Source organism: Pogona vitticeps, chromosome 4 (genome assembly GCF_051106095.1).
Source record: "Pogona vitticeps strain Pit_001003342236 chromosome 4, PviZW2.1, whole genome shotgun sequence".
Taxonomy (NCBI): Eukaryota; Metazoa; Chordata; class Lepidosauria; order Squamata; family Agamidae; genus Pogona; species Pogona vitticeps.
Window position 1 is genome coordinate 163009564 of NC_135786.1, and position 16263 is coordinate 163025826.

General features: G+C 38.0%; 1 protein-coding gene across 18 annotated transcripts in view; it reads left to right on the top strand.

The window, feature by feature from the left end:
* Nucleotides 1–13711, top strand: part of LOC110089286 (tRNA selenocysteine 1-associated protein 1) — a 19412-nt gene extending 5701 nt beyond the window's left edge. For 3 of the 18 annotated variants that reach the window (XM_078393459.1, XM_020812235.3, XM_078393460.1), the window contains exons 2-9: nucleotides 873–1030; nucleotides 2856–2934; nucleotides 4086–4210; nucleotides 6309–6485; nucleotides 7356–7475; nucleotides 8487–8880; nucleotides 12346–12388; nucleotides 13311–13711. In XM_078393459.1, coding sequence (XP_078249585.1) covers nucleotides 2923–2934; nucleotides 4086–4210; nucleotides 6309–6485; nucleotides 7356–7475; nucleotides 8487–8880; nucleotides 12346–12388; nucleotides 13311–13447 — 1008 coding nt within the window. In that variant the 5' untranslated portion in view covers nucleotides 873–1030; nucleotides 2856–2922 and the 3' untranslated portion in view covers nucleotides 13448–13711. Of the gene's footprint in view, nucleotides 1–872; nucleotides 1031–2855; nucleotides 2935–3112; nucleotides 3290–3802; nucleotides 3994–4085; nucleotides 4211–6308; nucleotides 6486–7355; nucleotides 7476–8486; nucleotides 8881–12345; nucleotides 12389–13310 lie in introns of those variants that run through there. The other 15 variants (XM_078393461.1, XM_072998632.2, XM_078393462.1 and 12 more) reach the window with 10 other exon arrangements.
* The last annotated feature ends 2552 nt before the right edge of the window (nucleotides 13712–16263 follow it).

Sequence of the window (16263 nt, forward strand, 5' to 3'; positions counted from 1 at the left end):
ACTAGTTCAGAGGTCTCCAAAATTTTCACAGTGAGGACCATACTGGATACTTCCAAAGTTTTTGAGGGCAGAAGGAACAGGAATGTGTGTGTCCTCACACACATGTGTGGGCTGAAGGGAACGGGCTGGACAAAATGGCAACGTGGGCAATAGTTTGGAGACCCTTGCACTAGTTGATATATTCTCTCTAGTTTCAGTGTTGCAGAAGTTATTAAAACTATGTTGGGAAAGTCTAGGAAGCTATCTGGGTTTTTTGACAATAACTACATCTAGATTCACAAAATTGTATGCAAGCTATAATAGTACAGTATTTTTAATGTTTAATTCCTGCTGAATACCTCAGAACAACTTGCATTTTTCTCCTAGAAGTTTCACCTGTGGACATTATCCTGGAGTGCATCTTGGTCTAAAGGTTCAAGTAACCTACTGCCCAGTTGTCCTGACTGTATGCTCTAGCTTGAGGGTATAAGAATTTTGATAGTTCAAACAAGGTTTGTTTAGTGTAGCATTCTTTCCAAAACTCCTTGCAACTGGGAGGCACCAGAAGGTCTGTGACAAATTAGGTTTTTTGGGTTTTTTTAAAAAAAATTCTCTGATGGATCATGATTTATCTTCTACCTATGTTTTAGATTTAAAAGCCCCCACTCCTATGTATTATTCATTTGTTAACTTTCAAAATATGCCAGAGTCTCTGTACCAAATATTAAAACACAAAAGAGAGAATTTTTCCCCCCAGATTTGTTTATATCGGCAAAGGATAAGTGTTTCCTGAATAGCAAAAGCAAAGTCTCCCTCTTTCGTCTTGGGTCAGTACTGTTATGAAACTGTGACTGCATGCCTCTAAGTTTTATTTTATTTATTTGCATTAACAGTTTGTTTAGCTGTCCTGAAGAAAAAAAGACCATAAAATTCAATATAAATGATCAAAGTAATTGGAGCAAGGAATATACTGGATTGTATCTTGTCCTGATACTATATAACATCATCTGCAACCAGAATTTTTTGACGTTTTAGTACAGACCACTGCCTGGTAAGTTCAGTAAGGAGCATAAGTTTAAATTACCTGGCCTGAAACTTGAGTGGAACAATATATTAGTTCCATTAATGCATACTTTACAAGATACCACATAAACGTTGCCAATCTATATCAATTAGATGCCTTCTTTACAATATGAGCAAAATTACAAATGTTTTTGTCATTCATTTTTTTAAATGTTTAAGCATACCTAATGCGGTGTGTAGGAACTATCTATGAGTAGATTCTTTTGTTTAATTTAATTCGCATGCATGGTGCCACTGGAGAGCAGGGCAGAAATATTCCTGAATATGGCACGTCTGGTGGATGCTTAGGTAGACCTGTTGGCCATTTAAACCAACTCCATCAGTTAGCAACTGAGTCTTTACTCTGAGAATCCTGCCCTGGCCACAGTCATTCATGATTATGTGCTTTATAGATTGCAGTTGTTTTATGGTGAACCATTTTTGTATGCTTTAGTATAAAGGTAGTAAATAAATTACTAGAATGCAGAAATAAATTTAAAAGTCATTAGTATAATTTAAATTATTAACTTGAGAAATACTAAGTAAATCTGTTTAGTATTTGTGCAATGGAACTCAAACTGGAAGCTGTTACTGCAGTCTTGTGAGATGCAGATCACATGTCTAGTTATGCATGATTAGGATATTGTTACATCACCATGGCAAATTCTTTTCTTTTTTTCAACACAATTGTAATGCTGTTGTTTCACATGCATATAAATATTCAACAGGATGCTGGCCACTTAAAACACGTGGCAACATCCAGGCAGAAAAGTCTAAACTTGAAGAATCAATCTACAGATTGGTAGAATCTTACTTGTTCACTCAACACATGATTGATGAAATTAATTGCAACAAAAATATGGTGGCTGTTTAAGTAGCTTTAAAATCATACAAAACAAATATATGGAAGGTATGCTCATCAGTGGCTCCTAGCTATATGGGCCTTTGGAGGTAGCATGTAGTGAAATGCAGGCTGCTGGGTCCAAGGCACTGTTTGCAGACTTCTCAGTAACATCTGGTTTGCCTTTGGGAAGCTGAATAGCAGGCTAGATGAAGCTCTGGTCTGTTCCATCACATCGGCTCTTAGGTTTTTAAAACTATTTTCTTTTAAAATCACAGCAAGATATCAGTGATTTACAAGACAAGAACATTTGGATCCTGAAGTTATGGCCAGTTCCAATAGTGTGCTAAGTTGCTTGCATGTCCATAACAACTGCATTATCCTGTGAGTAGGTGGACAGAGTAGTTGAGGTTTTTGCTATATATGTGGCACATAGTTTTTTTCTGCAATATGTGACATTCTCATACATAATATATTTGGGATGCATTATATCTTTGCACAGTGAAGTGTCTGCTGATTGTAGCTGGCTTGTTTAACTGCACTGCTAGAATAACACCAGCTAGGAGCCACTGCTGTAACCATTGTTTGTACTTAGCCCTCAGATACTGCCAGTGTAACATTTTTATTATTAAAAGGAAGTGCATGCCTGTGCAGTAAAACTGCTGGGCAGAAAGGTTATATTATGCCACTTTATTAATATCAAATAGTATATACTGTAAAAAGATTGAAACTTTATTTGGTGGAATTTTTTTGACAGTTCATTAAGAAGTAACTTAGTGAACTAATTTCTCATACAAGCTGTTGCCACCATGCAGTCACAGTTGACAAGTCTGTTTTCATAAATAAATTTTGAGTTATTTTGCATGTGTATTCTCACAATTACTAAGCATTAAGTTCGCAGAAACACTATTGTACCATCTATTTTGCCTCATTATTTTCCATAGAAACTTACATTCTTTTTGTCTTTTTCCAGCATAGAACACTGAAATATCAACTACACTACAGCAAATTTCATTTTATTGTGAAGATAGTTTTTAACAATGGCTAGTCAGGTAAGATTATCTGATGAAAATGAGGCCACATTTATAGCTCCTGAAGGGAAGACATGATCATGCCCAGAGCTGTTGGCAAATGCCTAACTTAATGCAAATTTATTTGGGCGAGGGGTGGTGATGATGGTGGTGGTGGTGGGTTTTAGCCCTATCCTTTCCTCAGATAAATTTCTGACAGATTGTTCCCCCCTGCTGTGGAATCCTTAATCACGTCACCTGAAGCAGCTTGGGGCAGAACATGAAGCTTTGCTTTCTGCACTGTTGCCCAGTGAGTTCTTGTGGTGGGACTTTCCTATAACACTCACTATTTAGGATGTCTTCACTGGAGCAGTAGAAGTGAAATGATACCATCCATGTAAGTAAACTTTAATGAAAATGTAGACTTTATATCCCCAAGGTGAGAAATGTTGCCTTGGCTATTGTCTCCTTTCCTTTCTTTTCCCATATAACTGCCTATTATGGCTGCTTGTTAGAATGTGGCATTTTTTCATTTGCATGCTGTTGGTGTGAAAACTGGACACGAGTGCCATTAGCTCTGCTTTAGATTCAGTCTGTCCCAAACTGTTGCCCTGACATAAGGGCCACCACCTGGATTCAGGCTACCCTGGACATTTACCCTGAGATAGTGGCTACTACCTGGCAATGTAGAACAACATCTTAAGAAAGAGACAAAATTCTCATTTATGTCTTTAAAATAAGTGGGGTGGTGGGATGGCCTGGCTTTGTTTCTCAGACACTGGACTTCTTTCTGTTATAGTTCATCTGAGTAAATCTCAGAGAGATACAAAGTATGATCCTATTATGAAAGCAATCCTTAATCTACATGCTTGGTCAGCCTCTAACAGTTAACCTTTTTTTTTAAATGAAGGAATCCGAGGGAGTCAAAATGTTGGCGTGAAAAGCAATCACTCCTATAGCCAGCTTGACCAAGTCAGGGGAATATGGCTTTTCATACAATCCTTTGGCTCTGTTATTTTGCCAGGCATTTCCCCCAGAGGCTGCTTTCCCTCATGGGAGGCGGAGGGAGAGATGGGACCCCAGGCTTCTGTCAAGGGAAAGGTGAATATGGGGAAATCACCAAGGTGGTGATCGGGAGAGGGAGGGAGGCATGTAATTGAGATGAAATACTGTATAACTGTTTTTCATTCTAGCAGGATACAGTGGGAAAGGCCAAAAAAGAAAGCCTGCCTCTGTGGTGGAGATCCCCCCACAAAAAACGGAAGAAAAAGAGTAAAGCAAGAGCAGGAAGACCAGATTTTTCTAGTATTCCAAGCAGGTGAAGAAATCTTGAAACTGACAAGGAAAAAGCTGGCTCTTGTCCATGTAACAGTATCTAAATGAAGTAGTGATCTAAATCACATTTCTAAAATCTACACACTAGATCGCCCTCAGATTCTTTTGTAAAGCTTTGTGGATAGAAAAATGGCTCTTCACTTAGCTAAATTAAGAAAAAAGCAGGTTTAACAGAATTGTTAATATATACCCAATGTCTTTCAAAATCTCAGTGGATACAAATTTTAATTAAAGTGATCTGAAATGAAATAATTCAAAAGTACTGTAAATTGCATTTTCTGGACGGTCTGGAGAATACTGTGTTCAACATGAAGGGTGATACATCTGATGATAGACATTCATAATCTATAAGAGCATTCTTCCCTGCTGGGTTGATTACAGCTTCCTGGAAAGTTTTGTTTTGCTTTCTCAGTATCATTTAACAAGTGCCTTGCCCATTGGACTGTTTTTCACCTTTGACACTTACGGGTTTCCCTTGTTTGGTATTATATCAACATCATTTTGGAAGACACATGCTGAACATTCACAACAGCTGTACCAATGGCTAGAAAGCCAAAAAATGTATCTCAGTTCTACTACATATTAATGTCATTACTGTTCAGATTTAATTGGAAACCAAGATTAGAATATAGGCAAGCACAGTTTGTTTTCACAAATGGTTGGTTTTTATGAATAAGCAGCTGAGCCTGCAATGAGAGCCAAGCTACATGTAGTTGTGAAATGTTGTCCAAAATTAGCTAAATATTTACATTTATGTCCATTTGTCAGGATAATTATTCAGAAGGCAACTTGAAACTTAATTGGGATTCACCTCTGGACTGTTGGACTATGTAAACAAGATACTTGGATTGGTATTCTTGGTGGAAAAAGTTGCTGTTTATTTAAAATATCCATAGCCCACTTCTTTGTTCAACACAACTGTGATGCTTAACATTACAGTATTTTTAAGGATTGTTTAGTTGATCTCATTCATAAATGTAAATATTTACTTAATCATAAGCTCAGTTTCTGTTTTGCTGGCTTCTCAGTTGGAACTATAGAGATTGAGTCTTATATTAAATTCAAAGTGCTAGAAGAAATGGAGTGATAATACTCCATCCTTTTGCCATCTACCTAGGATATTTTCATATTGGCAGTCCAGATAGTGGTGTGTCACAAGCAGAGAGGTGAAGTAAAAAAGTTGCAATGCTGTGCTTGTAGTGTAGAAAATAACAGATAGTAAAAATCATACAAAGTCATAGCTTTAGTAGCAGTAATAATTATACTTAATTGCAGAAAAACTTTAAATTTAAATATTTTCTGCAGCATATTATAGTTATCTTTGTAAGTTTGCTTTCTTTTGATAGCGGTGAAGCAGTGGCTGTAGTAGAGGAAAGAATGCTGTATTTTCTCATGGACACTAATTGATGTTTTCTGGACTAAGTACTTTAAATGCAGCCTTCTAAATTCGCAGCGAAAGCTTCAGAGAAAACACAGTCCATAAGCTACTTAAAGTAGTGGTTTAAGTTTGCTTTGGCTAGTTTTTGTTGTTTTGACTTATATGCTGCTCCATAGTGTTAAAGCACTCTCTGGGCAATTTACAACATAGTTATGCAAACAACACTTTGCCTCTCAGCAAGCTGGATACTTATTTTACCAACCTTGGAAGGATGGAAGGCTGAGTCCACTTGAAACCAGCTACCTGAATCTGCTGGGAACTAAGGTCATAAGCAGACCATTGTACCACAGGGCTCTTCATATACTACTGGGGACAAACTAATAGTAAACGTTTAAAATTCGGGTAGTTTTATAGATACAGTTGTGCTGAAGCAAAAGCCTTCATACGGTTTCATGTGAGGTAGATTTTCAGAAAAGTGGTTTGAGGAGCCTTGCTCAAACATGACCATAGAAGTTACCTTCTTCTGTACATGGTGCTGTTGAATGCACCATGGACAAGGATAAACAAGTGTTGGCTGGATCAATTCTAGGTAGGTATTTGAGTCACATCTACTGTGGAAAGAGACCTAGTGGATACAGGGCCCTGGGGTTTGTGCTGGCAGAAGACTGATGATATATGTATGTATTCTTTTAACTTCTTTCAGGCCAGAATTTCCAAGGCAAGAATTTGTTAGGCCAGAATTTACAAGACCAGAGTTTGCAATATTTGTAGGAGATATAACTCCTGAGGTGGATGATTTCTTGCTTTATGACTACTTTTTCAAACGGTATCCATCATGTATAGACTGTAAAGTGGCCACAGACCTGCTAGGATATTCCAGGTAAGCTGTGACACAGTATATGTACTGATGGTTAGAAGCAGTGTATTATCATTTGCAGTGCCCCATCCAAGAAATAAATAGTTTGAACTTATTCAGGAGCAGTTTAAGATTAAAAATGAAGTTCCTTGGACTAAGAGTGTTCAGTTTTCTCCTGATATTGTGTATTCTTTTCTCTGTACATCATCACTTGGAGTTCTTTGGTTGACTGATGCACTTGAAAAACATGAACAGTCTGAGCCTGGTGACTTTGTGGCAGTAGAGACAGCAAAGTCAGATTGGTCTGGTAGTTTGACGGTTCCCAAAGGAAAGCCTAATAAACCATGCAAGAAGATGACAATTCTTGGGAGGGCCATGGCTGTATTGAATGTTATAAATGAAGTGTTCAGTATTAAAACAAATGAACAAAGAAAAAGGGTGAAAGGATGAGTAAGGTTTACATTTGATGTCTTGAACCAATCAAAACATAAAGCTTGAGATCTGGAGTGTTACAGACCATATGGTGGCCATTCTCCTGCTATAGAGAGATGTTTATGTTTTTGAGAAGTGTACTATAGTTACTGATTTAATATGTCACTTATTGGTTATGCAGTATACAAGTACATGAGAGTATTTTTGATGTTGTATATAATCAGTAAGCATACTGAGGAAAGAGAAGTGTGTGAATTGGTATAAGCGGAAGCAGAATGGTACAGTTCTTCCAGCTGGCAAATAAAGTAATCTGCCACTATATTTTGCTGGCGAGACTTTACTTGATTGATTACAGAAGATAGATGCCCCTTTATGAGTTAGAGTACAACACTGAATTGTATTAGTAGGATATCCTCAATGTCTTTGTTAATTTTATTAAAACATGTTTTTTAAACTGTCCAGGGGTTATGGTTTTGTCAGATTTTCTGATGAAGGTGATATGATGAGAGCATTGCAGGATTGTCAGAATGCACCAGGTCTAGGTGGGAAACGAATTCGATTGACTTTAGGAATTTCTAAAAGGTAATTGATAACAAATCACTCATATAAATTATTAATGGATCACTTATGTCATTTGTATTTGATTACTTGAGGGCCATGTGCATATTTGGGGGGAGTCATATTTGCACTTTTTCTTTTCTAATAAGCAACATAATTATTGCCACTTAATCGATTAACACCAAGGTCAGGATTCTGCTTACAATCTCAAAAGACATTTAGTATCTATGCTTTGCAGATTATTTTGCACCAGTTATGCACAGAAGCAATCAACTTTTCTTGTTCAACGTGAGATGTCTCATTAATTGTTTTATTGCCAATTTTAAATTTTAAATATGAATAGGAAAAGGATGATGTCTCCCCCTTCTAGGGAGAAAAGATTAAATCTTATACTTTCACTATATGTTCTTATCTGTCTTTCTGTTCAAACAGTTCTTAACTTTTGTCCTTCACTTTTTAAATCCTTCTAAGAGAGTTTTAAGATTAGGTGCCATCTGCTTTCTAAAAAGCATGCTTTAAAACAATCAGTGTGAGCTCTGTGCTTGTCCCTAGGAGTAGGTGGAACATGTCTTCATCTATGGCTCACAAAGGAGAACATACGTATCTATGATGAGAGGAAAATAAAACTATTTTAATTTTCTCAGTGTGTATTATTTTAAATATATCTGTAGTATCATGCAAGGGCAAGCAAATTACTTTCCTCCAAATGTTGTTGGACTGTATTTTATATCATTCATCGCCAGTGGCTGTGCAAGTTATGTGGGTAATGAAAATTGCCCTGTAAACCTCTGTTTTTCGATGCAACTCACAGAATTCTGACTGGAGGAATTCTGAGTGAATTCTGAGCATTGCAGTCCAAAATATCCGAGATCCCCGTCCCTAAATGGCAGCAGTTTTTAAATGTTTTTTTTTGGGGGGGGGGGAGAAATTTGGATTTTTGGTATCTTTTGACAGAATGCAAGCATTTGTATGTTCTCATTGTTTTTATTCGTGTTTCGAGAAATTCTGTCTTAAGCTTATCTCATTTTATTTTAGATTGAAGACTGAGTTTCAGAGGTACCAACCTTACAGTTATAATGACTATTACCAAGACTATCAAAACTATTATAGGCAGTATAATTATGATAGAAATGAACGCTTTGATCGATATGAACGTGCGGACCGTTTTGATCGAGGTGGTCGTTTCGGAGACCGTTTTCCTGAACGCTATCCTGAGCATTTCAGTGAACGTTTTCCTGAGCGTTATGCTGAGCGCTTTGGTACCCGTTTTGGTGAACGCTATGCTGACTACCCTGAATATGGAGATTATCCTGAATATGGAGATTATCATGCTGAATATAGTGACTACAACTACAACTATGCATCTTACGAAAGGATGCAGCCAGCTGGAAATATGACACAACAAACAATGAATACAGCTATGTTTCAGGTATGTTAAATGTAGTTCTTACCTACTTTTTTTTTCAAAGTAAAAACTGCAGTGATGTAAGGCTTGTGCTGATATTTAAGATGAAGGGACTAAGGGGCACACTGAATCTAGGTCTAAGCCCTAAGTAGTTATGCAATTGCTTTAGGCCCTTACAACCCAAACTTGTGCAAGTTTATTTGAGTCTAGTTATATTCTGTTCAGTGGGACTTGCACCCGGGTAAGTGACAGTAGCATTACTGCTGAAATCATAGCATGTGTCCTGCTAATAATATTTAGAGAGGTAGTTGTTTTAGGCTGTGGTCTATTGGAGTAAAACCCAATAAATAGTCTTAACGGCACCTTGAAAGAGTAAATAATACTGTATTTTTCCATCTATAAGACACTACTTTTTCCTAAAATCATTACCCTAAAAATTAAGGGTAAATTACACAGAAGTAAGCTGAGATAGCTGAAGAGAGAACAAAACGGCACGTACCTTGTCTCTAAACAGTCTTGCTTCAGCCACAAGGCTTAGTTTTCTATAGTTAGGAGATTTAGCTTCCTCCAGTCACAAGCCTTATGGAACTGATGTCACCTGATCCTGAACAAACCAATTTGAGTACATCTCCTTGGAGGTGGAGCCTGTAGGCTCAAGATTCAACAGCCAACATGTCCGACGTTCCGAGATCAGAGGCTGAATCCTCAAAGATACGTTTTCTTAATTTGGGGGTTAGAAAATTGGGGGGGTGTATTATAAATTGGGGCATGTAATAAATGGAAAAATACAGTATTTGTCATAAGCTTTCTTAGACTGTCATCCACTTGTTCAGACCATAAAAAGCTTCTACCAAATCAAACTTGTTAGTGTTTAGGATGCCACAGAACTCCTTAGTTTTGCTGCTGAGCATAGTCTAGTTCTTTAACTAGTTGTAGTGAATTTATTAAGTTATAATATTTAGCATTCAGTTTCGAGGAGCCATTTTGCTGGAAATTCTTTGTCTTTATATTTATTTAAAGAAAACCTGACATTCAGTTGCATTCTACTTAAATGCTATCCTTGTAATGTGCCATTTACGTCCAATTAGAGCAGTTCAGCTCAGCTCAGACTAAACCATGTTTTTTGTATAGGAAATAGCCTGAGCAAAGTCTGACTTGTTTCGTTTTCTTGTTCACTTTTTTCTGCCAATAAACTTGGGTGAAGGACTACACTAGCCTTTATTCTCACTTTCTAGTAATCCTGGTTTGTCGTTCATTGTACAGTGGTGCCTCGACTTACAAACTTAATTGGTTCCAGAACGCCGGTCGTAACTCGGAAGTGGTCATAAATCGAAGCACCATTTCCCATAGGAATGAATTGAAATGCAATTAATCCATTCCAGCCAAAGAAAAAAATCACCAAAAACAAAAACAAAATACCACTGCAAGACCCATTGGAAATGCAATTACAGTGGTGCCTCACACAACGATGTTAATTGGTTCCAAAAAAATCAACGTTGTGTGAAACATCGTTCTGTGAAACACCATTTCCCATAGGAATGCATTGAAAACCGGTTAATCCGTTCCAATTGGAACGGATTGCCATCGCTGAGTGAAAATCCCCATAGGAAACATCGCTGTGTGAAACAATGTTTCCTTCATTGGAATGTACTGAAGCCGACTCAATACATTTCAATGTCTTTGCGAAGTCCTTTTTCGCTCCTGTAAAAGTGTCTTACAATGTTTGGAAGCTGTTTTAAATGATTGCAATGGTTAGCCCACCTCCTGAAACCTAAGCAAACTGATTTTGGTGTTGTTCTGACACTTCGTTAATTTATGGTAATTTTTTGTTTTCTCCATTGAAAACCATTGGATGGTCTGTCTAATGGTTTCCAATGGAGAAAACAAAAAATCATCATAAATTAACGAAGTGTCAGAACAACACCAAAATCAGTTTGCATAGGTTTCAGAGGGTGGGCTAACCATTGCAATCATTTAAAACAGCTTCCAAACATTGTAAGACACTTTTACAGAAGCGAAAAGGGAGATCGGGAAGAGCTTTAAAAGGCAAACGGAGATCAAAGAGCCCTTTCCCGATCTCCCTTTTCGCTCCTGTAAAAGTGTCTTACAATGTTTGGAAGCCATTTTAAATGATTGCAATGGTTAGCCCACCTCCTGAAACCTATGCAAACTGATTTTGGTGTTGTTCTGACACTTCGTTAATTTATGATGATTTTTTGTTTTCTCCATTGGAAACCATTAGACAGACCATCCAATGGTTTCCAATGGAGAAAATTCAAAAAATCATCATAAATTAACGAAGTGTCAGAACAACACCAAAATCAGTTTGCGTAGGTTTCAGGAGGTGGGCTAACCATTGCAAGCATTTAAAACGGCTTCCAAACATTGTAAGATACTTTTACAGGAGCGAAAAGGGAGATCATTGTGTGAAAATCCCCCATAGGAAACATCGCTGTGTGAGGCGGCAAATTTAACAGAAAAAGGCATCGTTGTGTGAATTCATCGTTGTGTGAGGCACCCGTTGTGCGAGGCACCACTGTAATCTGTTCCGGCTAAAGGTAGGGGGAAGAGCAAACAAACCGTGCAAGACCCATCGGAAATGCAAAAAAAGCAAAGCAGGATGCAAACAAAAACCCCAAGACCCATTGGAAGGAGGGGAAGAACCAAAAAGCAAACAAACCTCCCAAGACCCATCAGAATTGGGGGGAGAAGCCACAAAACAAATCCCCCATCGGAAATGGGGGAAAAAACCCCAAAAAACAAACAAACCCCCCAAGACCCATTGGAAACCCTGCAAGACCCATTACAGCATATAAACATAATCCCACCACCCAGTCCAAAACCACACTGCAAAACCCACCCAGAACAGTTTTTTAAAAGCAGAAAGCAGCACCTTACCTTACCAGGCAGTCCCAAGCCTCCCCTGATCACACTCACTGTAACTGTTGGGGCAAAAGAGCCAGAAAGAAGCAGCCTCTTCGCCTACCAACGGTTAGCAATTTGAATTTCCCACCTTTTTTCCTTGCCTTTTTTTTCGTTGTAACTCAAAACTCTGGCCGCAAGTCGAAGCAAAATTTTGTGGCCAGAGCTGTTCATAACTCAAAATGGTCGCAAGTCAAGGCACCACTGCATATGGCTCAAAGATCACTACTTAAAATACATGCTGGTTTAGAAACTGACCAGGATTTGTTTTACTCCCATCATCTCTAGGTCATCTCTGATGACATGGCTAATTAGACAATCACACATCTCTTTTCTGGCTGTGAAGGAGGATGGGATGACGAAGCAAGCAAACTTAGCATTTTATTTAGGCTTATTCCACCTTGTCCAGATAGCAGGCAACCTTGATTTAGCATTACATGTGGACCAGTCCTGTATATAACTTTTTCTTTTAAAAGGTGGCAGGAAGGGGTAGTACTGTCAGTCCTCATGTTTGAAAATTTATAAACATATGATATTAAGAGAAATGACATGTTTTTCACCCTTCAGGAGACTTCAGCGATGGTTATGAATGATGATCTAATAACAGAAGGTAATTTTTATATTAATAGTGAGATTTCATGTTCATCTGGTTTCATTCAGGTTACCTCTGTCAAAAGTAGTAGTCTCTAAAGAGTATATCCAAAACTGTTTCATAAGACAGAGCGGTGCATGTTTACTGGAAGTAAGTCCTACTGCCTTTATTGGGGCTTACTATAGGTAGATTTCTGCACATGATTGTAGCCTTAAGCAGCCTATTTTCTTAGAAATATAATGAAATTGAGCATATCAATGCTTATACTGTGGCATACGGTATAAATCCAGAAAATATTTCTGTAACAGTGTAGCTGATAGAGTACAACACAAAATATGTAAATACAGCATGCTTTACATACTCTAACTTGGAAATAACTTTTAAAAAGTTCTGCAACCACACCTGGTTTTCTATACTTTGTACATGGTTTGTTCCATCATCCATTTTTCAAAATGCCAGGATGGCTTGTGATAGTGGCTGCAGTTCATATGATCTTCCATGCATCCAGCAGTCCTTTATCACTTTTTGCATAACCCTAAAGCAAACCATTTTTGGAATTGAATTGCAGAAGTGATCTGTAACAAGGAATAGTGGATACTGTTCTGTTTTACTTCTTAACATAGAAAGGCACTCAAATATAACCACTGAATCATTAGTGTCAAGAAAAGGCTGTTTTGTTTTCTTGATTTTCTGAGGACTAACATAACCTGAATGACATGAGTACTTAAGAGGCAGAAGATGCAACTCTTGGCAAATAATGTTTATTATGAATATATTCAGGATACAAGTAGCAGTCTGTCTTTCTCTTACTTGCATTGAATTTTTCTTCTACAAAGCATCACAGCAAACCTATTCAATATTTTCAAACTTAAATTTTTTCTCTCTCTATTGCAGTTATTTTGTTATTTGTTCACTGATTGCTGTTTGCTTGCTTAAACAGATCCGCAGCTCCACATAGATGTTCACAGAATGAACAGAGAATTTATGGTGCGAAGTGAAGAACTCTTTGACACACTTATGAGCTGTCATTGGCAACCTCTGGATACAGTCACCTCCGAGATCCCTACTGCTTTCTAAAAGTGTCTTATGTTAACATCATAGCATGACTATTATGACCAAGGTGCTAAATTGACATTTCTTCTACATTATTTTAGATCCTAAGTTTTAAAGCAGTGTTGTTTTTTCTCCCCCCCCTTTTTTTTTTTTTGCTATGCTTTAATAGCCTTTGTAATTTTTGTTCATTATTTACTATCTTAAAATCATGTAAATATTCTAGAAATGTAAAGCGTTAGTCTAAATATAGACTTGCCTATGTAAATAATAAAACTTTGTTTCTGCAAATATGTGTATTGGAACACCTTGTTATTTTACCATAAAGTATGGAATCTTCCAGCTTTTAAAATTTAGAATTGAGCTCTCTTTTGGTATGGCCCTTTAGCTTGGTTGGTTGCTACTGGGGAGTGGTTGTGCGTCTTTACTTACCCATTAATTTGGCACCATTGTGTAGCTCAGCTACAGTTCTAGTTTAACACTGTAAGCATATAAGGACTTACTGGGTTAAACCAAAAGTCTGCCTAGCCCTGTACTGTTTCCTGTGGTGGCCTACAGGATTCTATTGCTGTGAAGTGTATGAAGAGGGTCGTATAGACCGGGGTCCCCAACTGCCGGTTCACAGCTCAGTCTGTGGGCTTCCTGGAACTGGGCCGCGGAGACAGATCTCTGACCGATCGCACACACTGTGGACGTGTCACGCTTTTGGAGGGGCATACCGCCCATGCGCGCAAATGCAACACACCTGCCTGTGAGTGCAGGGGTGCCCCTGCCCCCGCCACCCACGCACAGAGCCTGTGCTCCCCCAACCAGTCCACTGTCCCAAAAAGGTTGGGGAACACTGATTATAGATAATCCCTTTTTATATCCTCTTTGCAAATAAAAAGCAAAGTGTGCTGCTTATACTTATTTATTTATTTAGCATATACCACCCCATAGCACTTCAAACACACTCTGGGCAGTTTACAAGTTAATTATGCAGGCTACACATAAGACTTAGTTCTGAATATAAAAGTTCTGTTGGATATATGATGCAGTCCTTGGTTTTTACGTGTGATTATTCCATTAAAAGGTACTTATTCAAGAATAAGTAGTTTAAGTATCTGTGATCACTCTTTGGAGGTTAGGGTTTGACAGTGGTTTTAGCAGTGGAAATGCTAGTATGTATGCTTGATTGCTACAATATGCAGGATCCTAAATTTGAATACTGCACTGGTGTAGTTCTGGAAGCTAAATCCTGTACAATTGACCAGTGGTGGTATGTTTCAGCTGGATATTTGACACAACAAATGGCTACTACTGTCCTGACCATGGAAACATGGACCATGGAAACATCTACTTGATACCATGGGGAAATGCGAAGTGGCACTATGCGTAGATCTGTATTTCTCATGGTGTCACATTCATAGTCTCAAAACACCCTATTTCCAAAAAGTCTTGACTAATCACAAGTGAAAGTAATTTATAATTTTTAGAATTACTACATTTTTGAATAAAATCTGACTTTAATAAAATTACTTAGGACTACCGGTATTTTATTGTTGATTGCACAGACAGTGACTAGTGCTTGATCAATTAATGCATAAATGACTGTTTTTACATCATTATTTTTTCACAGTGGCAACTTTTAAACCTGTTGTAGACTAACAACTGCAAATGATTATTACCTCAATTAAGATGACTAGGACACTTTTCACAATTGAAATATATTGTCAGGTTTTAATCTTTTTACTACTTTAGATCACTTATTAAATTAATAAGGCATAAATCCAATTACAATACTAGTGTTAACTGAAAGCCAATACTATGTATGTAGCAGGTAAGAGTGTTGGACTAGGACTGAGGAAACTTCAGAACCATTTTCAGTTATGGAAGGTCACTGTGGAGTGGCAATGGTAGACCACTTGAACATCTCACATACAGTATCTTGAAAACCCTACTTGGGTTGCCATAGGTTGAGCGCAACATGGCGACACATAATAAATCCATTACAGTCAGCTGAATTTAGACCAAAGTGGTAATTGACATGCTTGATAATATTGCAAACCCAACTACTAGTCCAAAATAGAGTAGACCCGCTGACTCAACTGCTGAACGGTAAGCCATCATGTACAGTGATGCCTCGCAAGAAGAATGCTTCACGCAATGAAAAACTCGCAAGACAAAAGCGTTTTGCGATTTTTTGTGTGACTCAAGACAAATTTCTTCTTCATGGCCTGTGTGAATGCACACATTTGGGTTACAGTCTGCGCTGGCACAGGACTCCTCGGAATATTCCAGAGCTTTTTTCTGAAAAAAAGTAATATCGAGGGTTGCCCCATAGCACATGCTCCACCCGCTTCAGCCTTCAGTTCCATTTTACCACCTAGGCGTTAGGAACTTCTTGGCTTAAAAGTTTATTATTTTGCATTTTAAAAACTGTTTTTACTCTGTTAGGATTATGCTTTTGATATCACTCTGGTTGCCTCTTTTGACTTTGGATCATCGAACGGACTACTGATTTTACTCTGTCGTGTTTTGACTTGGACTGGTTTGCTTCCCGTGTTTTCTAACTGACTGAACTTGCTATCTCATTCAACTTTGGACTGGTTTTTGGCTGCTCTTTTAGCTTGGCTTCTGGATTTCCTTGGCTACTCAGTACTGACTTGGACTGTTCCTGACTATTCTTTCAAGTTACTAAAATTAATTGTTTCTGACCCGGACTGATTTACGAATTCTATCTACTGCTTTTATGGTTCATGTAAGGGTTCGTCTGCTTCCTCTGCAACCATTTCTAGATGGATTATCTCCACCATCAGTTTGTCTGGCAAGGCTCCTCCAGAACACTTGAGAGCCCATTCCAC